General features: G+C 36.2%; 1 protein-coding gene across 1 annotated transcript; it reads right to left on the bottom strand.

The window, feature by feature from the left end:
• Positions 1–601: 601 nt before the first annotated feature.
• On the bottom strand, positions 602–27,346 carry Tmprss12 (transmembrane serine protease 12). The gene is made up of 5 exons (XM_071609280.1): positions 27,154–27,346; positions 26,048–26,204; positions 18,758–19,026; positions 3,323–3,465; positions 602–853 (listed from the first exon to the last, which is right to left on the bottom strand). Exons 1-5 carry the CDS (start codon positions 27,344–27,346, stop codon positions 602–604), a joined length of 1,014 nt encoding a protein of 337 aa, XP_071465381.1.
• Between the last annotated feature and the right edge of the window lie 520 nt (positions 27,347–27,866).

Below are 27,866 nucleotides of genomic sequence, written 5' to 3' on the forward strand. Positions count from 1 at the left end.
ATTGATATTCAATAAATTGATTTAATTAGAATTTAAATACTAAGTAGGGCTTCATGGTAGAGCCTTGCCTGGGAAGCATTACATTCTGGGTTTGATTTCCAGCACTGCAAAAACATTTTAAAAAGCTAGAATTTAAATGATAAGCAAACACTTGTTTCCATATCCTTTAAGAACCAGAAAAAGATTGTAATTTTAAAATATCATAGATCAAAAATTATGATAAATAAAGTAAAATCTAACTTAACAGGAATTTTGATTAATTTAACCAAAGAACAGTTTTGTTTTAATTATAAACTCTTTATTACTTGGCATTTACACACATAAAATACATATTTAATTGAATATTTTATATAAATCTAGGCAACTATTCTAAATACAAAATTATGATTATAAAACAAAGCAAATTCTATCAAGGAGGCATGTGATTTGGTGCTAGATTTACAACTGTCTATCTGATATGTCACAGTCATTTTTTGCAAAAAATTGTTCACATGAGAACTCAAAAAGTGAGCAATTCATTGTTAAAAAAATTGTTTTCATTATGTAGAAAATAGAACGGGACACAATGCAAAATAAAGATGGTAAAGTCTTCAGAATTTCTTTATATTGTTGCTAGTAAGATGCTAGAACCTAAAGCTATGAGGATCTCTCCAATTAAAATATGTACATCAAATATGCATTTAGTGCTTCCCTGGGAGAAATGATCTGTTAGCCACTTTTGGAAGAAGGATGGTCCACTGTAGACACCGGGAAAATGTTTTCGACCACAGCCATGTCCATAACTGGTAATTCCCATCACAAAAAATTGTTTATGTTCCGGTAAGTAGCACATTAATGGTCCACCACTGTCACCCTATTAAAAAAGTGTCCAAATAGTGTTAACCACTTCTAGTTCTTCAAGCAACAGTAGAGTTGAGATAAATTAATTACATTAAACATATATTTATATAAATATTCCTTTTCATATTCCTTCAAGTGATAGCATAGTATTTTTTGTTGTTGTTGTTTTCAGTCACTGGCTAGCTAACAGAATGAAGTGCAGGGAAGGACTTACAGAGAGATAGGTTGTGGTAGAGAGGCACCTAGATCACATAATTTTTTTTTTTTTTTTTAAGAGAGAGAGAGAGAGAGAGAGAGAGAGAGATTTTTTTAATATTTGTTTTTTAGTTTTCGGTGGACACAACATCTTTGTTTGTATGTGGTGCTAAGGATCGAACCCGGGCCGCACGCATGCCAGGCGAGTGCGCTACCGCTTGAGCCACATCCCTAGCCCGGTCACATAAATTTTAATATGCCCTTGTAGAAAATTATCATCATGCTTTGTAAATCAATAGATTTTTAGTTTAATATTCCAACTTCAGCAGGAGGTATATAGTCTGACCAGGTGTGTGGAGGAACCATATAGCTGGTGGATAAACTCGTCTGTATAATTTTGAACCAGAATACTATAAATGAAATTGGATTTTTTAATACAACTGCTCAGGAGAAATATAATTTGGGAAGTGTGCAAAATATTATAAAACCTGTTCATTAGACTATCTCTAATACTTAGTATAAAAGGCATATTTTAAGATCTATGAAGGATTCTTTTAGAGCTGCAGGGGTGGTTTGCTAGCTAGAGACCAGTAAATTGGCATTTTTGAAAGAGATTGTACGTTTTTGATTGTTGACATTAGCTAGTGCAAGAAAATGGAAAGAAATGATGAAGATTCTCGTAGTATTTTAAAATAACAAGTCATGTTGGGTATGGTGGTGCAGGCCTATAATCCCAGCAACTCAGGAAGCTGAAACAGGAGGATCACAAGTTTGAGGATCACAAGCCAGCCTCAGCAATTTAGCAGGCCTGAGCCAGGGATGCAGCTTAGTGGTAAAGAGCCCCTGGGTTAAATTGCCAGTTAAATAAATAAATAAATAACTCTTTTATAATTTAGATTTGACTGTTAATGAATCCAGAACTATTACTAAGGATTGTTAAAAATGCACTCAAAGCAACAGAGAGACATACTGAGATAACTATTTCAATGCCTAAAGCTTTGTTTCTGAGTATTTACAATGCACTATTCAAATCTCTATTGAATATTTTTAATTAGTTTTTTCCTTTTTTTTTTGGTACTGAGGATTTAACTTGGATGTTTTACCACTGAGCTATATCTGCAGCCCATTTTATTTTTTTAGTTTGAAACAGGGTTTCACTAAATTGCTGAGGCTGGCTGGAATTTGGGATCCTCCTGTCCTAGCCGCCCCAATAGCTGAGATTATAGTGTGCACCACTGTGCCTGACTTGGATAATTATTTTTTAATAATGAAGATGTTTTATGCTGGGATTGTGGCTCAGCGGTAGAGCGCTTACCTAGCACGGGCAGGACCCGGGTTCAATCCTCAGCACCACATAAAAATAAAGGCATTGTGTTGTGTCCAGCTACACCTAAAAAATAAATGTTAAAAAAAAAAAAAAAAGATGTTTTGCCTAGAAATACAGATCAACTAAATTGGATTTTTTTTACTGCTTTACTCATCAAAGGAAGGGCTGGGGCTGTAGCTCAATGGCAGAGCGCTTGCCTAGCATGTGTGAGGCACTGGCTTCAATCCTTAGCACTACATTAAAAAAATAAAATAAAGGCATATTATCCATCTACAACTACAAACTTTTTAATTTTTAAGGAAAAGACATAGGAAAGATAAAACCTAGATTGCAATATTAGGAAGAGTAGAAAAGTATGAACATGAAGAACTCTTGAAAGTGAAGGCCAGTAGATTTGGAAGTAGTGTATGAAAGAGGGTGGAGTCAAAAACCACAAAGAGGAGGCTGGGGACCTAGTTCAGCAGTAGAGTGCTTACCTGGCATCTATGAGGCCCAGAGTTTTATCCCCAGTATCATAAAAGAAAAAAAAAAAAAAAGAAAAAGAAAAACACCAGAGCCAGGCATGATGGCACATACCTGTAATCCCAGCAGCTCAGGAGGCTGAGGCAGGAGGATTGTGAGTTCAAAGCCGCCTCAGCAAAAGTGAGGTGCTAAGCAACTCAGTGAGACCCTGTCTCCAAATAAAATACAAAATAGGGCTGGGGATGTGGCTCAGTGGCTGAGTGCCCCTGAGTTCAATCCCTGATACAAAAAAAAAAAAAAATTTTTTTTTTTTTTTTGCCTGAGTAAAATCAAGGAATTGGGAGCCAAGATTAGATTATTGAAGTAGTTAAAAAAGAGAAGAAAAAAATTTGATTTTTTAGGTCTGATAATTAAGATCATGAGAAAATAATAAAAGACTTTATTCAAGTCCTCTTCTGGCTTTAGAAAATATCTTAAAGGAAATTTATTTGGTCTTACCCTGCATGTATCAAAGCTTCCATTTTCATCACCTGCACAAAATGAAGTGTTAGGAATTACTCCCCGATAACTCCACTCAGAATTACAAATTGTTCGAGAAATATAATGTACTTCTGCTTCCTGTAAAGTATTTGTACCATTACCTGTTAATGAAAAAAGAAATATATTTTTTTTGGTTCAGGCACTTTTATAATGATTTAAATGCTGCTGTTTAATAGCTCTTCTTTTCAAACCGACTTTTTAAAAAATTATGTAAAATTTTATCTCTATCTCATCACTGTCCATTTCCATAATCCTCCCCAGCTGCTAACAACTACAAATCTACTTTCTGACTCTATTATTTTCACATTTGGGACATTTCATTATATGAATGGAATCATTGGATACATGATCTTTTATGTCTGGCTTATTTCACTTACCATAATGTTATAGTATGTATTGGTATTTTATTCCTTCTTATGGTTTTATTTCATGATCTATTATCTAAATATACCTTATTTTGCTTATGCATTCATCACTTGATGTACCTTTAGAGTTTTTTCCCATGTTTAACTATTATGGATAATGCTGCTGTGAACATTTATGTACAGGATTTTGTATGGATATACATACTTATTGGATATTTATGTAAAAGCTGAATTTCCTTCCTTCCTTCCTTCCTTCCTTCCTTCCTTCCTTCCTTCCTTCCTTCCTTCCTTCAGCTTCCAAACAGTATTCCAAAGTAGCTGTATCATTTTGTATTCCAACCAGCAATGTATAAGGGTTGCAGTTTCTTCGTGGTGCTTGTTATTTTCCAGGTTTTTTTTTTATTATTATTATAGTTATCCTTGTAGCTGTTACATCTGTTGATTTCTAAAATTACATTGTCTAATTTTTGCTAATGTATAGAAATGAAATGGACTTTTGTGTATGAACCTGGCTACTTTATTACACTGTTAATTCCAATGGATTTTAGGTTCTGTTTTAGTATAATCACGTTGTCTGTGATTAGTGAATATCTTATTTCCTTTCTTAGTTATGTGTCTTTTGTATCTTTATTGCAGTGCTATTGTACTTGTTAGAAATTCTCCTCCAGTATTATATAAAATTGGTAATGGGTTGTAGCTCAGTGGCAGAGTGCTTGCCTAGAATGTGTGAGTTACTGGGTTTGATCCTCAGCACCACATATAAATAAATAAAATAGGGCTGGGGTTGTGGCTCAGCGGTGGAGCGCTCACCTAGCATGCGCAAGACCCTGGGTTTGATCCTCAGCACCACATAAAAATAAGTAAACAAAGTAAAGGTATTGTGTACAACTAATAATAATAATAATAAATATAAATATAAATAAGTAAACAATAAAGGTTAAAAAATATTATGGTAGGCCTCATGTTTTGAGTTCTAGTGTTTTATTTTATAAAAAGAAATTTAATTACTGATTCTATTCCTTTACCCTTATGGAACTATAGAGGATATCCCTTTCTTACTTAGTCAGTTTTGCTAATTATAGTTTTGGTTATTACAAAAGAATTTGTCCATTATATTTAAGTGTAATTCATGTGCCCCACAACATCATTTTGGTCATCTATGGACTACATGATGGTGGTCCAATCAGCTTATATTATCTATTATGGTTGTAGCCATCTTTGTGTAAGTATACTCTGTGATATTTGTATAGTGTAGAAATTGCCTAATAAAGCATTTCTCAGAACATATCCCTGTCATCAAGTGATGCATAACTGCATTAAAATTTAGAGCATAATACTGTGAAAAGTTTTGTGGACTGGAGATATAATTCAGTGATAGAACACTTGCCTCGTATACACTGAGTTTGATCCCCATTGCCATAAAAAAATTAAAAACCATTATGTTGGGCTGGGGATATGGATCAAGCAGTAGCGCGCTCGCCTGGCATGCGTGCGGCCCGGGTTCAATCCTCAGCACCACATACAAACAAAGATGTTGTGTCCACCGAAAACTAAAAAATAAATATTAAAAAAAATTATCTCTCTCTCTCTTTAAAAAAAAACCATTATGTTATCTTTTAATTCATAATTTTATTTATATTTGCGACTTTTCTCCATATTTTCATCAGTCTTACCAGTGACTTCTTATTTCAGAGAAGTAGAATTTGGGTTGGGAATGTGGCTTAGAAGTAGAATGGTTACCTAGCATGCATGAAGCACTGGGTTCAATCCCCAGCACAACAACAAATCACCATCAAAAAACTAGAATTTGGTCTTGTTCAATCTCTCTTTTCTGTCTTTATTTTCTGTTTTGTTAGTTGCTGTGTTTATTTCTTCTGCGGGATTATTATAATATTTTTAAAAACTGCTTTAAAGTTAGGTATTTAATTAATAATTTTTTTCAGACAATTCTTTCCTATTAGGTCAAATATTTGCTTTTCCATATATTTCAACCTACATATTACCTTGGTTGCAGTCCCCAAATTGTGCTCTGCAGTATATACATATCATTCCAGTATATACATAACTGTTCTGTTTTAAATATTTAAAGTGATTTTCTTTTTGACATATGAGTTTAATAGTGTTTTAAATTCTCCAAATGTATGGCTTTTTAAAACTTACATTTTGTCATTTTTTACAAATTTGTTAGTGTTTAATTTATTTAACACAAAAACCACACATTGTAAGCATGCCATTCAGAGATTTCTGGTAATTCATTATGAGCACTAAAACCTAGTTTTAAACTATTTCATTCTCAAAGAGACTTCCTATGCCCACTTCCAGTCATTTCTCAGCTCCATCCCCACATTTAATTTTTTTGGTTTTGTTTCGTTTTGTTTTTGCAGTGCTGTGACTCAAACTCAACACCTCACACATGGTAGGCAAATGCTCTGCTACTGAACTACATCCCCAACCCCAACTCCACGCTTTGGAAATAGCCGATTTCTGTCTCTGTTGGTTTGCATTTTCAAGAAATTTTGTACAAATGAAATAACAAAATTTGTAATCTTTTATATATGGTATCCTTCATATGTTTTAAGTTCATCTGCATTGTAGTATGTATCCATAAAAAGTTTTTTTTCCTTTTTATTGTTGAATAGTGTTTTGTTGAATGGATATATCATATTTTATATATCTGTTTATCTATTTGATGGATATTGGATTGTTTCCAGTGTTTGGTGTTATGGATAATACTGCTGTGAGAATTCATAGAGGTTTTTGTATAGACATGTTTCAATTCCCTTTGATAGATACCTAGGAATGGAATTTCTGGGTTGTGTGGTAGCTATGCTTAATATGGTAGATACACGTTAAGCTTTTTAATAACTACCAAACTGTTTTTGTTAGCTGCTTTGCCATTTTAACCCCCACTTTCCCAGAAATATAGAAGGGTTCCAGTTTCTCTACATCCTTCTCAACACTTGGTATTGTCCATTTTTTAGATTACAACCATTCTGGTAAATGAATAGTAGTAGCTTATTGTGGTTTCAATGATGTTAACATCTTTTCATGTACTATTAACCATTTGTATGCCCACTTTGGTGAAATGTCTTTTAAATCATTAGCCTGTTTCAAAAATTATTTATTATCTAAGTACTGAGTTGTAAAAGTTCTTTATATTTTCTGATATAATTCTTTTATCAGAGTTATGAGTTTTCTTCTCTTCATCTGAAGCTTACCATTTAATTTCCTTAATAGTTTTCTTTTGAATAGCATGCATTTTAAAATTGTAATGAGGTCCAGTTTATCATATTTCCTTTTATGGATGAATTGTACTTTTGGTGTCCTAAGAGATTGTGACCTAACTGAAGGTTTCAAAGCTTTTCTTTTATGCTTTCTTCTAGGAATCTTATAGTTTTAGCTCTTACATTTAGGTCTATTGTCCATTTTGAGTTTATAATTTGTCTTAGTACATTTGAGTTGCTATAGTAAAATATCATGAACTATGCAGTTTGTAAACAATATAAATTTATTTCTCACAGCTCAGGATGTCAGGAAATTGAAGATCAAGGCACTGGCAGATTTGGTGGCTAGCAAGGGCTGCTTTTTGGCTTATAGGTGATGCCTTCTAGCTATGTCCTCATGTTGTGGGAGAGCAAGGCAGCTCTTTGAGACCTGTTTTATAAGGGTAATAATCCCATTCCTGAGAGTTCTGCCCTCCATAAAGGTCTCCATCTTCTAATGCCCTCATCTGGGGGTTAGGATTTCAACCTAGGAATTTGGAGTGGACACAAACATTCAGACTATTGTATTATTCTTTTTTGTAGGGGAGGGGTACTGGGGATTGAACTCAGGGATACTCAACCATTGAGCCACATCCCTAGCCCTATTTTGTATTTTATTTAGAGACAGGGTCTCACTGAGTTGCTTAGCATCTCATCTTGCTAGGCTGGCTTTGAACTCTCGATCTTCCTGCCTCATCTTCCTGAGCTGCTGGGATTATAAGTATGTGCCACCATGCCCAGCCCATATTATTGTATTATCAAATATAGTATAAGGAGATTTTTGTGTGTGTGTTTTGTTTTTGCACATGAATATTCATTTGTCCAGTATATTTTTTGAAAAGATTATTTATCTTTAGCTGGGTACAGTGGTTCATACTGCTAATACTGGCTACTCTGTAGGCTAAGGAAGGATTATAAATTCTAGGCCAGCCTGAGCAACTTAGCAAGGCCCTTTTTTTGTCACTGTGACCAAATTACCTGACACAAACAACTGAGGAAAGTTTTTTTTGGCTCATGACTTCAAAGATTCAGTCCATGGTTGGCCAAGTCCATTGCTCTGAGCCCAAGGTGAGGCAGAATATCATGATGCAAGGGCATGGTGAAGAGAAGTTGCTCCTGCCAAGTGGCCAGGAAGCTGAGAGGGAGAATAGAGGAAGAGGCCACAGAGAAGATGAACCCTCTTAGGGTATATCCCCAGTGACCCACCTCTTCCAGCCACACCTCACCTGCTTACAGTTACCACCCCGTCCATTCAAACTAGGACAGACAGTTAGGTTACAGTTCTCACAATCTCACAAATTAAATCACATTTAATTTCCAAACATTCTTGCTTTAACACTGGAGCTTTTGGAGAACACCTTATATCCAAACCATAACATTCCACATTGGTCCCCAAAAGCTCTTGTCCATCTCACAAGGCAAAATGTATTTACTTATCTCCAAGATTCCCATTTTTTTGACCATTCCAGCATTGCTCAAAAGTTCAATACCAAAGTGTCATTTGAGACTCAAGTAAAATCAAGGCTGTGAGTCCCTGTAAAATGAAAAGGAAGTTGCGTATATCCAATATACAATGGCAGGGTAAAATTCTCATTCCAAAAATGAGGAGTAAGGGCAGAGAAAGAAGAAATGGGACCAAAACAAGACCAAAACACAACTGGGCAAACAGGTGCACATAGGTGCTGTACATGTTTGCATATACAGCATATGTATATGTTTGATTATAAAAATGTGCTGTATATGCAAACATATATAACACCTAGGACACATGGTGGTGATGTTCTCTCCAAAGGACTTGAATAGCCTCACCCTTTAGCCTTTCCAGTTATAGCACAGATGGCCTCTCTTTTATCCTGGTTCTCTCCACATCCCAAAGCTACTATCAGCAGACAGTCCACTTTATTGGGATCTCTTAATTCCTGGAATCTGCATTCCATCTTTGGCTTCACCATCATGGCTTCGCACATCACCCACTCAGGGCCCGCCTGCAGGGACTCTGACTCTGCTGTACATTGCTTGGCCTCCCAGTATTTCTTTTGAAATTTTGGTAGAAACCTCCATGACCTCCTAACTCCAGCATCTTGCATTCCTGTAGAACCAGCATCATGTGAATGACACCAAGGTCTGATGCCAGTTTGTACAGTAGCTGGTCCCCTTGGATCATGGCTATAGTGACTTCTGAGTGTCAGGGCATCTAAGCACAGTGAAATTGCTTTCTAGGTTCCCCTTTACAAGCAGGGCACTCCCAGGATCTCTTCTCAAAGGAACTTTCTCTAACCCTTGAATCTGAAATTGGTGTGCTTTGCAAATTCCCGAGATGCACTCAAACCATCTTTCCTGTTGTCTCTGTGCAAAGTAATTAGCACCTCTGTAGTGGTTATAACCTCTAACTCTCATATCTTCCTTGGCCCCAGTTTTACATGCACTTTTTTTGGCCAAACTGCACATTTTTATAGTCATTTAGTTCTGCTTTCAGTTTCCAATTCTCACAGTAAACCTAGCTAAAAACTCTCAGCAAGATCCGTGCCACTGATTGAATGCTGTGCTAATTTGAAATTTTCCCCACCAGATTCATTTGTCCAGCACTTTTAAAAACAGCTTCATACAAAATCATGGGCAAAATGTAGCCAAGTTCTTTGCCAGAATTTAAGACAAATGGCTTCTAGTCCAATTTCCAATAAAGCCCTTGTTCTCCTCTGATACCTCATGAGCATAGTCTGTACTATGCATATTCCTTCCTAGCTGCATTCTGGTCTTCTGAGCTCCTAGCAGAATTGCACATTATGCTCCATTTACAACATTCTAAGACTTCTCCAGCCTGTATCTCCAAACTCCTCCCATAAACCAGTTCCAAAAGTTTCTACATCACATAGCAAAATTAGTCTTAGCAACAAACCCACTTCTTGGTACTGATTTTATGCACAATATTTTGAGTTTAGTTCCTAGTACTGCCAAAAAAAAAAGTCTAGCTATTCCACATTGTATGACCTCGGCACCTTTATAAACATCAATCAATCAATAAATATAATCCCCACCACCATCTTATGTTTCATTAATCTGTAGGTCTATCTTTACACTGATATCATACTGTCTTGATTGCTATAGTTTTATAGTATATTTTGAAATGAGGTAGCATAACTCCTTTTGCTTTGTCCTTTCTAAAATAATTTTGACTAGGTTGGAGATGTAGCTCAGTGATAGGGCACTTGCCTATCATGTGGGAGGCCCTGGGTTCAATCCCTAGCATTGTAAAACAAAAACAAAACAAAAATAATAATAAATTTGTCTGTTCTAGATCTTTTACGATTCCATGTACATTTTACTGGGATTGGTTTGAAGATATTGCATTGAATGTAGGGATTGCATTGAATACATGGACAAATATGTGGATAATGGTCATATTAACAATGTTGAGTCTTCCAATTAGTGAAGGTGGTATGACTCAATTTATTTAAATATTCTTTCTCTGTTTTGTCATTTTCAGTGTATAGGTCTTGGACATCTTTCATTAAGTCGTTTCCTAATCATTCATTCTCTTTAGTGTTACTATGAATGGGATTGTGTATTTATTTTCAGATAGCTTATTTGTAGCATATAAAAATATGATTGATTTTTGTCTTATAGCTTATAGAAGTCTGAACTTCTTAGTTCTATTAGATTCTTTTTAGATTTCTTTTTTTTAATATTTATTTTTTAGTTATAGGTAGACACAATATTTTATTTTTATGTGGTGCTGAGGATCGGACCTAGTGCCTCACACATACTAGGCAAGCACTCTACCTCTGAGCCACAACCCAGCTCCTCTTTTTAGATTTCTTAAACTTTTCTGCATTTATAGAGTGATGTCATCTGTGTATGAGGATAGTTTTACTTCTTCCTTTCCAATAACTGTGCCTTTGATTTCTTTTTCTTGCCTATGTGAAGGCTAGAATCCTTGCTTTGATCCTGATTTTAGAGGAGAAGCATTCAGTCTTTTACCATAAGTGTGTTAGTTTCTGTCAGTGCTCTTTTATTCATTTGGTTTTTTTTTTAAGAAATTTTTTATTAAGCATGGGCACTAAGTCCCCAGGTACTGAGAAGGCTGAAGTAGGAGGATCACCTGATTCAAGGCCAGCCTGAGAAATATAGTGAGACACTGTCTTTAAAAAAAAAAAAAAAAAGTATGGATTTTGTCCAATATATTTTTCACATTAATTATGAGAATCTTGTCATTTTGTTTTTTATTCTATTAATGTGGATTTTTTCCTTTCTTTTCTTTCTTCCTCTCCTTTTTTCCTCCCAAGACAGGATCTCACTACATTACCTAGGCTAGTCTTTGACTTGTGGACTCAGGGGACCCTCCTGCCTCAGGTGCCCACCTACCTGGAACTTAGGCATGTGCCACCACATCTGGTTTTATTTTTATGTTTTTAATTGTGTTGCAGATGTTAAACCAACCTTGAATTCTGGGAACAAATCCCACTATGTCATAAGTATAATTATTTCTTTTTAATGTTACTATCTTCTGTTTGCTAGCATTTAAAAAATTTTTTTTCAGTTATAGATGGATACAATATCTTTATTTAGTTTTTAGGGTTTTTTGTTTTGTTTTGTTTTGTTTAACGCGGTGCTGGGGATCAAACCCAGTGCCTCATGAATGCTAGGCAAGTGCCGAACCACTGAGCCACAACCCCAGTCCTGTTTGCTAACATTTTCAAAATGGACTTTTCTTTTTATGATGGACATTTCTCTGTGGTTTTCCTGTGATATACTATTTTCTTTGGGTGTTGGGATAATACTGGCCTCACAGAATAAGTTGGAGAATATTCCAAAGGTTTTGTTTTGTGTTTGTTTGTTTGTTTATTTAAGGAAACACTGTGTGTTTCCATAAAAAAAAAGGAATCTATTTCTATTACTTAAATTTGAGCATTCATGCTTAACAAATATAATATTAATCAGTGTCTTAACTGGATTTAGGTCTTTTTTTTTTTAAGTTTTGTTTGTTTTTTTAAGGAACCACTGTGTGTTTCCTTAAAGGACAGAGTTTCTTTTCCTTTTTTTTTTTTTACATTTTTTTAGTGTAGATGGACACAATATCTTTGTTTTATTTATTTTTTATGTGGTACTAAGGATCGAACCCAGAGACTCTCACTTGTGAGGCAAGCACTCAACCACTGAGCTACAATCCCAACCTAGTTTCCAAGACTTTGTAAGATTAGAATTATCTCTTTCTTTCTTTTTTTTTTTTTTTAGTTGTAATTGGACACAATACCTTTATTTTATTTACTTATTTTTATGTGGTGCTGAGGATTGAATTCAGGGCCTCACACATGCTAGTCAAGCACTCTACCGCTAAGAACAACCTCAGCCCTAGAATTATCTCTTTCTTAATTTTTGACTAAATCTACCTGTGAAGTCATCTGGGTTGTGGTTTGTTTTCAGGGCCACAAAAGATTTTAAATTACTAATTTTATTTTTGCACTTGCTATAGTCCTATTGAGATGTTCTCTTTTTTATCCAGTTTTTGTGGTTTGTTTCTCCTTAGGAATCTATTTCTTTTATATATATATATATATATTTATTTTTTAGTTATCGGCGGACACAACATCTTTGTTTGTATGTGGTGCTGAGGATGGAACCTGGGCTGCACGCATGCCAGGCGAGCGTGCTACCACTTGAGCCACATCCCCAGCCCCATTAGGAATCTATTTCTATTAATGAAATTTGAGCATTCATACTTAACAAATATAATATTAATCAGTGTCTTAACTCTTCTGAATCATACAAGGACCTGAGAATGCTTTAATTCTGATCACTCCTTCTAAAATGCATTCTTTCCCCTATATATTAGACATTATATTTTATATTCAATAACCTAGGCATTAATGACATTTTAGACCAAATAATTCTTTGTGGTGGAAGGTGGGAGGACAGTCCTGTGAATTTGAGGATGGTGAGCAACATCCCTTTGTCTACTGACCAGATTCCAGTAGTAAGCTTACCACACGCCCAGTTGTAACAACCAAAATTATTTCCAGATGTATTAGCAAATATCCTCTGAGGGCAAAACTGTCCTTACTTGAGAACCAGTGTTGTATACAGACAATGTTTATTTGCATTCACCTATATATTTACCCATTTATTTGCTCCTTCTTCCTTCTTGCATCTAATGCAGTTGTCTTTCCCTATGTGTGGTTTCACTTTAAAGTTTCAATTATCCATAGTCAATAGTGGTCAAAAAATATTGAATGGAAAATTCCAGAAATAAACAACTCATAAGTTTTAAATACCTTTTATTATATTGCTATAATTGTTCTATTATAGTAATTATTTTACATCTTACTGTGCCTTATTAACTATCCTTTATTATAGGTATGCATTTAGAGGAAAAAATATAGTATAGATAGGGTTTAGTACTCTCTGTGGTTTCAAGAAGTAGAGAAACAACTTGTAATATATTCCCCATGGAAAGGGGACACTATTGTACCTCCCTTTTGGCATAATTTGCTTTGACTTTGATATGTCTTTTATTTCCTTTGATGAAAGATTATACTGATAGTAAACTCAGTATTTCTCATACTTTTTTTTTTATACACTGGACTGAACCCAGGAGTGCTTAACCACTGAGCAACATCCCCAGCCCTTTTTATTTTTTATTTGCAGACAGGATCTTGCTAAGTTGCTTAGGGCTTCACTAAGTTGCTGAAGCTGGTCTTGAACTTGTCATTCTCCTTCCTCAGCCTCCCGAATCACTGAGATTACAAGCCTACACCACCATGCCCAGCTTCACATTCATTCTTAAAAGATAATATTGCTGTATTCATGATATGATACTGTTGCTAGATAATTTAGTTTGGTTATTTTCTCTCAACATTTTGAAGAGAACATTTAGTTTCTTTTCATTTTCATTATTGCTATTGATTAGTTTACTGAATGCCAATCAGTTATTCGATTATAAGGATTTTTCTTTTTTCCATGACTATATATCAAATCTTCTCTTTGTTTTTGGTTCTACAACTTCAAGACAGTATGAAAAGTAACTTCAATTTGTTTTACCTGGTATAGTACTTCCTATATGTGAATTCATATCTTTCATCAGTTTTGGAAAAATTTTAGCCCAAATTCATTGGATACTACCTCTACTCTATTCTACTTATTCTTCTATCACTTTAAAATTTTTTTAAATGAGGTAACTTTTTATAGCTTTATTTTATTCATTTATTTTTTATGTGGTTCTGAGGATTGAACCCAGGGCCTCACATGTGCTAGGCAAGCACTCTATCACTGGCCACAACCCCAGCCCATCTCTAGCACTTTTATAGGTATATACTGTTTTCATACCATCCTTCTTATACTTTAATTTCTTTCATATTTTCTTTTTTCCCTCTGTGCTACAGTCTAAGTTTCTTCAGGTACATCTTCCACTTCACAGATTCTCTCTTCATCTGTGTCTATTATGCCTTATTTATACAATCTGTTTTAAATGTTAGCAGTTATATTTTTCATTTTTAAAGATTCTATTTAGTTCTTTTTTGAATGGTCCTGGTCATTCTAGATAGTCTTTTGCTTATTTCTAATTCTACTATTTTTATTCCTTTAAACAATTAACATGTACTTATTTTTTAATTCTATACCTAAAATATTAATATCTGAGATTCTCAGGAACTTTATTCTATTTTTGTTGACATTTTTTATGGTCTTGGGGATTGAATCTTAGGGCACTCTGCCACTGAGCTATAGCTTCATCCTCTTTTATTTTTTGAGACAGGATTATATTAAGCTGCCAAGGCTGGCCTCAAACTTGTCATTCTCCTGTCTCAGCTTCCCACGAAGGAATTTTAGGTGTATACCACCATGCCTGGCTGACTTTCATTATTAATAGTTTCTTTATGTGTTTGATGATCTTGATTGTGGACTTCTATTTGGTTAATTTTTATCTGTGGAATCATAAGTGCCTTCTAACTCAGTACCCAGTTAGTCCACTGAATTAGTTTCAGTTATTATATTTTTAAATCTTCACACTGTTTGGCTGTTTTTCATAAAATCTTTTACTAATATTTTTTAATCACATACTTACTTTCTCAATGCCTGTTAAGTATTTTTGATATTACATGATGATTCTAATACCTGAAATCTTTGTAGGTCTTATTCTGATGTCTCATGTTTCTACTGACTCTCATTTATGGTCGCTTGTTTCCTTGAGTGTTTAGTGATTTTTTTAAAAATTATAATCCATTTGTTTTCACTTCAACTTTATCTGCTAAAATTCTTTGAGGCCTTTCATGAAATACAGTACAGAGATCCAATGTGCTCTTTATGCAGTTTCCTGCAATGATTACATCTATATAACTAAAGTATGATATCAAAAACAGGAAATTAATATTGATATAATGAGTATGTCATTTTATGGCATATATAGATTCATGAACCTCCATAGCAACGCAAGTACAGAACTAATCCATAATCACAAAGATCTCCTTCATGCATCTAACCACATCCCCATGAACTAGTATTTCCATTTCTGTAATTTTGTCATTGTCAGAATGTTACATAAATGAAATTATATATTATATGGCACTTTTTTTTTGGTACTGGGGGTTGATCCCAAGGGCACTTTAGCACTGAGCTACATCCCCAGCCCTATTTATTTATTTATTTTGAGATGGGGTCTCACTAAGTTGCTGAGGATAGCCTCTAGTTTGAGATCCTCCTGTCTCTGCCTCCTGAGATGCTGGGATTACAGGCATATGCCACTGCACCCAGCTAATGTATGACCTTTAAAAATTGTATTTTTCCACTTACTCTAATTCCCTTGTGGTCCAGCTAACTTGTTGCATGTGTCAATAGTTCTTTTCTTTTAACTGCTTATCAGTATTCCATGGTAAGGCTATATACCACAGATTGTTTAATCATGCACCTATTGAAGGATACTTTGTTTCCAAGTTTTTCCCTACAACAAATAAAATTTCTTGGTGCTGCAGTTGTGGCTCAGTGGTAGAGTGCTTGCCTAGCAAGCGTGAGGCACTGGATTAGATCCTCAGTACCACATTAAAAAAAACTTCTATGAACATCTATGAAAATATATATATATATATATATATATATATATATATATATATATATATATATACACACACACACACATATACACATATACACACATACATACACACACATACATACATATATATATATCTATCTCCAGGGATTGAACTCAGGGACACTCAGCCACTGAGCCACATCCCCAGTCCTTTTTTGTATTTTATTTATAGACGGTCTCAGAGTTGCTTAACACCTGGCTTTTGCTGAGGCTGGCTTTGAATTTGCAATCCTCCTGCCTCAGCCTCCAGAGCCATTGGTATTACAGGCATGTGCCACCACGCCCATCTGAATATATTTTTGTTGTGGACATTTATTTATTTACTAAATATTTATTTTTTAGTTTTAGGTGGACACAATATCTTTATTTTTTATTTTTATGTGGTGCTGAGGATTGAACCCAGTACCTCAAGTGTGATAGGCGAGCGCTCTACCACTTGAGCCACAACCCCAGCCCTGGACATTTGTTTATATTTCTCTTGAATAAATGCCTAGGAATTAAACTGCTGGGTCATATGGTAAATATGTTTACATGTATGTTTTTTAAAAACATGTTTTTCTGTTTTTTGGTGCTTGTGCATCCTTCCCATGGAAAAATATTAAACAGGAGTACTTACCTAGCACATGTGAGGCACCAGATTCATTACTTAGCACCACATAAAAATAGACAACAACAACAAAAAAGGCATTCTGTCCAACTACAAAAAAAAAATTAAGAGGAAGAATGCATAGGTTAAGCACTGAGTAGGAAGATACTTTCAATCTATCTATACTATATTTGAAGTATACTGTAGGTATATGAACTACAGCTGAGTTATGAGCCAGGGGGCTCCAGCTTTATGGGAGCCTCTACATACCCAATTTGGGCAACTTTGTTTTCCTCACCAAGGCTAATGAAATCACCAAAATCAATATTCACTGTTACCAATTTGGCAAGCATCCTTGAGATAAAAGTCACCCTGGTGCTCCCATTCCTTCCCTAAGTTCCTGTCTTCACACTCAGTCTTTGACTATCATTCCTCCTGTTTAATAGTTTTCAGTGGGAAGGCTGGTATATACATGTAATCTACCACGTTGTTGGAGAGCAATTTTAATCCTCAAAACAACTGTCTAATGGGTAATATTGCTCTCATCTTAAAGATCATGGAACTGTACAACACTGTGAAAGATGATATAATATAGTGGAAACACATGAGCTTTTTGAGGCAGGCCAACCTGGGCTTCAATTCTGATTCCATCACTTAGTTAGCTGTATAACTCTAGGTAAGTAATTTAGCCTCTTTAAGCTTCATTTTACTCATTCATGGTATACTATTTCTTATAGTGTTGTTGGGGGAATTAAATGAGATAATGCATTAAAACGCTTAGCATTTTATTAAATACTTATCCCTGAAAAAAATGGTAATTGCTCCTTTCATTGTTCTACTTGTCAAAAATTCAGTAACTTTATTGAATGTCCACTAAAATACTCATGGTCATTTTAGCTAAAACATGGCAGGGCTGGAATTTATACTTAAGTCTACCATGCTCTATTCCCTAACCATGTTGGTTTTCTTTATCTTCCTTAGAAAGTATTTGTGGAAAAAAGAAAAATAATATGTGGAAAAAAGAAAAATAATAATTCTCTATCCTGTCTGAATAATCCACAAATATTTAAATGGACAGGGCTTGTGCAGAATAGGAAAAAATAGTTTCAGTATTTGATTTCATATATTCCTAACTGAGCTATGGTTCCCTCAAAAACAGTTTAATGCAGTAGTTATTATTCAGGCATTAGAATCACAAAGACCTAGATTTGAGTCCCAAATTCTTAAGATCTACGATCTTCAATTCCTGGTCTGTGACATGGGAAAAACATCATAAGCTTTGAGTTCCAATAGGACTATTGGGAGAATAAAATATAATAAAGTCACACTTAAAACAGGGCCTGAAACAAGGAAATGCTCCCAAAAAGTAGTTGTTACTATTACCAAAGACACAGACTATGTTTTCGGGATTTTGTTTTGTTTTGTTTTTTCATTCCTCCCATTAATTCAGTTGATCAACATTTAGTGCTTATGTGTATACTAAAGAAATTACACGGCAATGAACCTGCCTGGTATTAAATAGGGTATTAAATGAAAAGGAAACTAAATTAGATTCCTTATAAAAAGCTTATAATTGGTAGGCAATTCTGCCACAGAATCAGCTTAATAATCTGTGAGTCTTAGACTACAAAAGCATTTGTAACTAGCATTCTATCTGGGTACCCTGGCACATGCCGGTAATCCCAGTGACTTTGGAAGTTGAGACAGGAGGATTGCAATATCTTGGCATGTGTAACCAAAGAAAGTCTCTTCTGCTTTGGAAGAGAATTTTCTCTCTCCCTCCCATGTGGAAGAAAATATGGACAAAAAAATAGTTCCTTTACTCTGGTTTATAAAGATCTATTATTTATTTAGTCTCATAATAAAGAGGTAATATAGAGAAATTTTTTAAAAATACATAGAATGTGGTTGGGAATGTAGCTAAGTGGTAGAGTGCTTGCTAAGAATGCACAAAGTCCTGGATTCAATCCTCAGTACTGCAAAAAAAAATTAAAACTTTTAAAAAGAAATTTACAAAAGGATATTTATATATAAAAGTATTGACCCTCCTGTACCAGTAATCAGAAAGATTTATAGCAGTAAAATTCAGACTATAATTACCTTCTTCTTTTGTTCTTCCCCAGCCACTTATAAAACACTTTGTGTTTTCGTCCAGGTTTTGGAAAACATCAAAAGGTAGACAAATAGGCTGTATATAGTCATTAAACATCACAGGTTTTTTTAAATAAAAAAGTGCAATATCATTTTCGTAAGTTTCCATAATGAAGTCTGGATGAATACTGATTGCTTTAACTTTTATCCTCTTGGTGTATGCTTGACTCATATTTACTATATTGGTTCCCATCACAGCTCTCCACTGTAAAGGATCTCTGGAAGAAAGTAAATATTCTTATTATAAGCATGTTTATTTAATTTAGTAAATATTATTAATCTTTCACTAGTTTTTTTTCTTATGTTAGATTAATAAAAAAATTTTAATTCTACTTTCATGTGACATGAAATATAAATTAAAAGCCTGCTGGGTGCCCTGGCACATGCCAGTAATCCCAGTGACTCTGGAGTTGAGACAGGAGGATTGCAAGTTTGAGGCCAGCCTCAGCAGCTAACAGAGACCCTGTCTCAAAAAAATTTTTTAAAGGGTTAGGGGCCAGAGGTGGTGGCATATGCTTGAAATCCTAGCAGCTTGGGAGGCTGAGACAGGAGGACCACAAGTTCAAAGCCAGCCTGAGCAAATTAGCAAGGCCCTAAGCAACTCAGCAAGACCCTGTCTCTAAATAAAATATAAAAAGTGGCTGGAGATGTGGCTCAGTGGTTGAGTGTTCCTGGGTTCAAACCTTGGCATAAAAAGCGGGGAGAGGGGGGTAAGGATGTGGCTTGGTGATAGAGTACCCCTGGGTTCAATTTCCAGTACTGCCAAAAAACAAAATAAATGTGATGTAGGAAACAGGGAAAATACCAATAGGACAGACAATTCAGAAATAGATTTAAGCATATGAGATTTTAATATATGATTAAGATAGGATTTCTAACCAATGGACCAAAGGATGAATTATTCAATATGGTACTGGACAACTAGTTAATTGTTTGAAAAGAGAATAAAATTAGATCTCTGGACTAACACTAAGCACCAAAATAAACTGCAAATGGATTACATATTTCTATGAGTAAATCTTCTAAATAAAGAGTTCCTATCTTTTAGATATATCCAAAGTGATAGGCCTGAGATTTCCTTCAAAATAATTGGAAGGGGTAGGCTAAGGGTGTAGTTTAATAGTAGAGCCCTCACTTATGCATGAGGCCCTAGGTTTGATCCCAGCATAACCCACACATACACACACATTGGAGCAGGAAGTTGGTAAGAGTATAAATAAAATAAGATCAGATATAAGTTGATAATTTGAAGCTGTGTGATGGGTATATCAAAATTCACCAAATATTTCTTCTGCTTTTATGATTTACTAGAAAGAATTATTTTAAATTAAATGAGAAAGGATTTTGTAAAACACTTCACTGAAGGTAAAAACAAGAAGTAAATAATTTTCTTGACAGTCTAAAAAAAACCATCAAGCCAAAAAAAGGTCAAAAAGATCAACAATTAAATCCCCATTAGTTTAACAGTTGTTACATCTGGAATTCACTTAGGAAGGAAAAACTTTCACTTTATATGCTTATGTTTACAAATACTGAAACATTTTGGACCCTCCATGTTAGCAAAGTTTATATATAAGCATGTGTGTGTTTGATGATAGCAATATAGGTGAAGGCGGTACTGGGCTCCTGTTGTCTCTCACAGAAAGTGTAAATATGTGGACACTCTGGCAACGTGTGTCAGTAGTCTGTAAAATTTGGATTGCCTTTGACTCTGCAGTTCTACCTCCTAAAGTTTATCCCGAAGAAACAGAAGATGAACACAAAAGTTTAGCTATAAGAATATACAGAAAAGGCCTACATGCCCAACACGTGGCTCAGGTAAATTTTGGCACATCTATAGCATGGAATGTAGAAGTAACAGATGTGTATCGACATGTCATAAAGATTCTCATGTTATACAATTTAATGAAAAAGGCTATTTCACAGTAATAACTATATTAATATATAAAATAGTTTATGTACATGCATAGAAAAATTTAGAGTAAATGTGTAACAAAAACACCTGTTATTTCTGTGATATATAATGACTCATTTTTCTTTTCTATTTTGTCATTTTCTTATATTAAATATGTTTTACCTCTTTATTATGGTTTTGGGGACCAAACCCAGGGCTTCACAGCCTGAGCAAATTAGCAAGGGCCTAAGCAACTCAGCAAGACCCTGTCTCTAAATAAAATAAATAAAAAGTGGCTGGAGATGTGGCTCAGTGGTTGAGTGTTCCTGGGTTCAAACCATGCTAGGCAGCACTTCACTACTGATCTACATCCCAAGCTTTTTTTTAAAGTCTTTATTGTAGCTGCCTGATAGCATACATCTTTTATATATTTATCTTTGTGGTGCTGGGTATTGAACCCAGGGCCTTGTGCATGTAAGACAAGCACTCTGACAACTGAGCTACAACTGAGCTATATCCCCCATCCCCAAGCTTTTTATTTTTTATTTTGAGACACTATCTCTCTGTGTTGCCCAGACTGCGATGCTCTTGCCTCAGCCTCCTAAGTAGCTAGAATTTTAGGCAGGTGCCACTGTGCCCACTACTTGCATATTTTTAAATATAAAGTTGTACATACACTTATCATTTGACCTGTTAATCCCACTTGGGTATTCAAGTGAAATAAAAACCAATATTCACAAAAACCAATATGCAAACATTTGTAGTAGCTTAGCTCTTTTTTTTTGTTGTTGTTGTTAATATTTATTTTTCAGTTGTAGTTGGACACAATACCTTTATTTTATTTATTTTTACATGGTGCTGAGGATCGAACCCAGGGCCTTGCACATGCTAGGTGAGTGCTCTACTGTTGAGCCATAGCCCCAGCTCCATAGCTTAAGTCTTAATTGCCCAAATTGGAAATATCCTTCAAGTGGTATATTGATAAACAGTGCTACCTCCATAAAATAGATTACTACCCATTACTATTCCCATAAAAAGGAACAGTAATGGGGCTGGGAGCATAGCTCAGTGGTAGAGTGCTTGCCTAGCAAGGGTAGAGCCCTGGGTCCAATCCTCAGCACCATCCAAAAAAAAAAAAAAAAAAAGAACAGTAATAATACACACAATAACAGATAATTCTCAAATTTATATGCTAAGTAAAAGTGACCAAATTCAAAAGGCTACATACACTAAGTGTGATTCTGTTTATAGGACACTGGAAAAAGCAAAACTATAAAGAGAGGGGGAGGGACACAGGAGATTTTTGGGAAATAAAAAGAACTGTGTTTTGTGCTGGTAATTATATGACCATGCATTTGTCAAATTCACAGAACTGTATTCTAAAAGAATTTATTTTACTGCATGTTGAGTTATATCTTAATAAAATCATTTCTGTAGCTTGGCATGGTGGCACATGCCTGTAATCCCAGCTCTCCAGGAGGCAAAGGCAGAACGATTGCAAGTTTGAGGCCAGCCTGGGCAATTTAGTGAGACCCTGTCTTAAAATAAAAAATGAAAAGGACTGGGGGATGTAGCTCAGTGGCAGAACACTTGCTTACCATGCAGCAAGGTACTTAGTTTGATCACTAACACCACAAACAAACAAACAAAGAAAAAACCATCTCCCTTAGCAGGGTACAATGGCACACGCCTGTTATCCCAGCGGCTAGGGAGGCTGAGACAGGAGGATTACGGGTTCAAAGCCAGCCTCAGCAAAAGCGAGGTGCTAAGCTCACTGAGACCCTGTCACTAAATAAAATACAAAATAGGGCTAGGGATGTGGCTCAGTTTTTTCGTATTTGCTGAGATTTGCTTTGTGATCTATAATATGGCCTGTTTTCAAAAATGTTCCATGTGCTGCTGAGAAGAAAATGAATTGAGTTGTTGATGGAGGAAATATTCTATAGATGTCTGTTACATCTATTATTAATTGCATTTTTTTAGTTCTATAAAATCTTAGTTTTTGTTTGGATGATCTATACAGTGATGAGAGAGGCATGTTACAGTCATCCAATATTATTGTATTGTGTGTACCATGATCAAGTAGATTTCACCCTTGGGATGCAAGGTTGTTTCAACATACAGAAATCAATAAATGTGGGGCTGGGGTTGTGGCTCAGTGGTATAGTGCTAACCTAGTATGTGAGAGGCCCTGGGTTTGATCCTCAGCACCACAAATAAATAAATTAAATAAAGGTATTGTGTCCATATACAACTAAAAAAAAATATTTAAAAAATTTTTTAAAAAGAAATCAATAGGGGCTGGGATTGTGGCTCAGCGGTAGAGCACTCGCCTAGCACAGGCGGGACCCGGGTTTGATCCTCAGCACCACATAAAAATAAAAGGGCATTGTGTTGTGTCCATCTACACCTAAAAAATAAATAAATAAATTTTAAAAACCAATAAATGTAATTCACCACATAAATAGACTTAAGGACAAGAATCACATGATAAAGAAAAAGCAACTGACAAAGTATAGCTCCCATTCATGTTTAAAACACTTTAAAAAAAAAACTACAATGGAAATAACTTACCTTAACATTATAAGGGCTATATGTGACAAACCCAAGGCCGACATTATTCTGAATGGAGAAAAACTGAAAAGATTTTCTCCAAAAACATGAACAAGACAAGGATACCCACTTTTATCAATCCTATTCAATGTAGCCCTTAAAACTCTAGCCAGAGCAATCAAGCAAGAGAAAGAAATTAAAGGGATACAAATAGGAAGAGTTCAAATTATCTTTTTGCTGGTGACATTACCTTATATTTAGAATACCCAAAAAACTCCATCAGAAGATTTCTAAAATTGATAAATAAATTCTGCAAAGCCGTAGCATAAAAGATGAACACACATAAATCAATCACATTCCTAAACACCAATTAGGCAAACTATTCACAATAGCCTCAAAAAAAAAAAAAAAAACTCACTTGGGAATCAATCTAACAAAAGTGGTGAAATGAAAACTATAGAATACTAAAGAAAAAAATTGAAGTCCAGCTTAGAGGATGGAAAGACCTATGTTCCGAATTAATACTGTAAAAATGGCCATTCTACCAAAAGTGCTATTCATATTCAGTGGATTCCCATCAAAATTCCAATGACATTCTTCACAGACCTAGAAAAAGCAGTTACAAGATTCATTTGGAAAAATAAGAGATCCAGAATAGCCAAAGCAATCCTTAGCAAGAAACACAAAGCAGGGGGCATCACAATACCAGACTTCAAATTATACTACAGAACTATAGTAACAAGAACAGCATGGTACTGACACCAAAACAGACATGAAGACCAATGGAATAGAATAGAAGACACACAGACAACCCCACATAAATGCAGTTCTCTGATACTAGAGAAAGATGCCAAAAACATGTAGGAGAAAAGATAGCCTTTTAAACAAATGATGCTGGGAAAACTGGAAATCCACGTATGAAACTTAACTCCTATCTCTCACCCTGCATAAAACTCAACTCAAAGTGGATCAAAGACCTAAGAATTAGAACAGAAATTCTGCAACTGCTAAAAGAAAATGTTTACCCAACCCTCCAACATGGCAGCTCAGGAACAGACTTCCTTAACAAGACTCCTAAAGCATAAGAAGTAAAATCAAGAATCAATAAATGGTATGAATTCAAACTAAAAACTTCTTCTCAGCAAAGGAAACAATAACATGATGAGAAAGTCTACAAAATGGAAAAAAATCTTTGCCACCTGCTCCTCAGATAGGGCATTAATATCCAGGATACAAAGAACTCAAACTTAATGCCAAAACAAACAAACAAAAAAAACCCCAAATAACCCCATCAATAATTGGACAAAGGAACTAAACAGACACCACTCAAAAGAAGAAATATAAGTGGTCAATAAATATATGAAAAAAATGTTCAACTCTAGTAATTAAAGAAATGCAAATTAAAACTACATTGAGATTTTATCTCACTCAGTCAGAATGGCAGTTATCAAGACTACAAGTAACAATAAATGTGTGTGTTTGGTGAGGATGTGGAGGAAAAGGTACACTCATACATTGTTGGTGGGACTGTAAATTAGTGAAATCCTCTGGAAAACAGTGTGGAGGTTCCTTGAAAAACTAGAAATGGAACCACCATATAATCCAGCTATCCCACTCCTCAGTATATATCCAAAGATTTACAATCAGCACACTACAGTGACACAGACTTTATAGCAGCACAGTTCATTAGCCAAGCTATTGAGCCAACCTAAGTGCCCTTCAGCAGATAAATGGATAAAGAAAATGTGATATATATATATATATATATATATATACACACACACACACACACACACACACACACATACATACACACACACAATAGAGTATTACTCAACTATAAAGAATGACTTTATGGCATTTGCCAGTAAGTGGATGGAATTGGAGACTATCATGCTAAGTGAAATTGGTCAGTATAAAAAAGTGAAAGGTTGAATGTTTTCTCTGATATGTGGAAGCTAATCCAAAATGGGGGAGGGAATATAAAAAATAGAAGAAAGAGCAGTGGAGTAGACGAAAGGGAATGAAGGGAAGGGAGGAAGGATGGGATAGGGAAAGATAGTGGGATGAATCTGATTTAACTTTCTTATGTACATATATGAATATACCACAGTGAACCTCACCATCATGTACAGCCACAAGACACTAATTAAAAAAAAAAACAACTATAAGTAAATAGCAGAATGATCAGTAGAGAAGGGAATGGAGTGGGAGGGTGTACTTGCTGTACTGCTGAGCCACAACCCCAGCCTCCAAAGCATGTTTTTCACATTTAAACAGTTAAAAAAAATTTTTTTGGAACTGAGAAAAATATATGAATTTTAAACTTTAGTGTTCATATGTAAAGTTTTACTGGGGGCTGGGGATATAGCTCAGTTGGTAGAGTGCTTGCCTAACATGCACAAGGTCCTGGGTTCAATCCCCAGCACCATTTAAAAAAAAAAAAAAGTTTCATTGGATCACAGCTACATTCATTCAGTTATGTATTTTTTCTATGGCTACTTTCATGCTAAGTAATTGTGACAGAGACGACAAACTGCAAACTCTAAAGTATTCACTATCTTTACAGAGGTTTGCCAACCTCTGACATATAAATGATTCATTTCAACAAATACAGTGCTTTCTGTATAAGGCATGATTACAAACCTTGCAAACATGTGGCTTAAATGAAAACAGCTGAAGTCAAATGACCCTCTACCACTTGAAAATATCCCATAAGAGAGTAAAATGAGAATTATATTCTGAATACATACCTAGCGTCTCTAGTGCAGTGGGCAGCTGTGAGAACCCACCTGTCTTTCACTAGGCTTCCTGCACATATATGAGCAAGAAAACGGCCATATCGAATCTGTAGACTAACTATCCATGGCCATGCACCATCTTGAGCATCTGAGCCCCCTACAATCCGAGACCCTTGCAACATATCCCTAAGCGGTGCTGTTCCACAATCTAAAAATAAAAATGATATATTATTTGGACTGGGCATCTACATTTATATTTGTGTGTTACTTACTCATCTGACCACATTAATGTAAACCTTTAAATTCCTATTTTAAAAACTGGATACCTAAGGCAAGCCCAAATTTTGAGTCCTAAAGGAGAGTTAAGATAAACATGTCATAATTGATCATTTTTACACAGACATGAAATCAGTATAATTCATTAAGTTAAAGCTCTTTCCCAAAAAAGTATAAAAACAAGAATATCCTCTAGCCAGGCATCACATTATTGCCTGTATGAGATGGAGATTAAGAGCCTGAGATTTAGCCAGGTCCTATGGTGCAGGCCTGGATCATGGTGACTCCAGGGGCCAAGACAGATTGCAAGTTCCAGGCTAGCTAGTGAGAGAATTGGGGATGAAGCTCAGGGATAATAAAATGACCTGAGTTTAATCCCTAGTACAAAAAACCCCCCAAAACTCAAGTGATAAAAGAGCCTGAAACTTGGAGGCTGGGGTGTAGCTCAGTGGTGGTGTGTAGTTAGCATGTCCCAGGCCCTAAGTTCAACCCTTGGCACCAAAAAGGAAAAAAAAAGAAAAACCCTGGGACTGGCGAGTCCAGAGGTACAAGTTCGCTTCAAGTTCTGATTCTTGCCACTTAACATGCTAAGCTGATTGCTCTCAGCTGTATTATATAAAGGTCCCCTTCAACTCCGAATACTAGTGAATCAGCCATCTGTAAACTCAGAATGATCGGCCCCAGAACGTTTTGAGGAACAAATACAGAGGCCCAGCACAAAGGTATGTCCCTGTTCCTATCACTCCTACCGACATCATTCTGCGTCTAGAAGCCGCTTAGGTGTGTCGGGTTTGGGTTAAGGAGGCTGGGTCCACGGGCAGGAGCCCAGTTCACAGGCGGGCCGCGGGGAAAGGCAGGGGCTGCCAGGAATGAAGGGATACTGCCCTTTGCTGCCGGCTCTTCCTTCTGGGCCTCGTCCAACTGCTGCCAGCGCGCCACCCTGGCCCACCCAGGACCAGCGGCCTGTCCCTGCGAGGGGCCGAGCCCGTTCCTCCCGGGGAGCGAGGGGTGCTCGGAGGAAAGGAGAGCGCCCCCCACAAACAGCAGCGCAGCACCCAGCAGCGCCTGCCCCATCTTGGCACTCGCGGGCAAGATGGCGTCGAGGCCCGCGCTCCCACAGCCTCCAGGGAGGCCGCGGGCGCCGAGGTGCCCGGATGCGGATTTCAGTTGGCCTCCCCTTCTCGGACAAGGGTAGGTCAGTGCCTGCTTCCGCTGGGTTCTGCGGGTTTGTTTTCATTGGCAAGCCCCTCCCGGGCCCTAGCAGCACACTGCTACCCACGGTAGGGCGGCTGCGGTGGCGGGAAGGTCCTGGAACCCCCGGGCGCTGCCTGCTCAGACTTGGAGGGCCCGGAGGCTTTCCAAAGCAAGGGCCATATTTGGGGAAGGCAGAGGTACAACCGAGGCAAGGTGGGCACAGAGGTTGGGATTGGAGATGAAAAGGCCATTAGGGAAACCCAGCATCTGTGAAGCAGATTGATCTCTTCCAGCTTTAAAGTAGTTTACCTTGAGCACACAACTCAGGCTGAGCAAATAAAACTAGATTTAAGGATTGCAAAATTGAGCACAAACCCGACTGGGGGTAATTGCACCTCCC

The sequence above is a fragment of the Marmota flaviventris genome, chromosome 3, assembly GCF_047511675.1.
Source record: "Marmota flaviventris isolate mMarFla1 chromosome 3, mMarFla1.hap1, whole genome shotgun sequence".
NCBI lineage: Eukaryota > Metazoa > Chordata > Mammalia > Rodentia > Sciuridae > Marmota > Marmota flaviventris.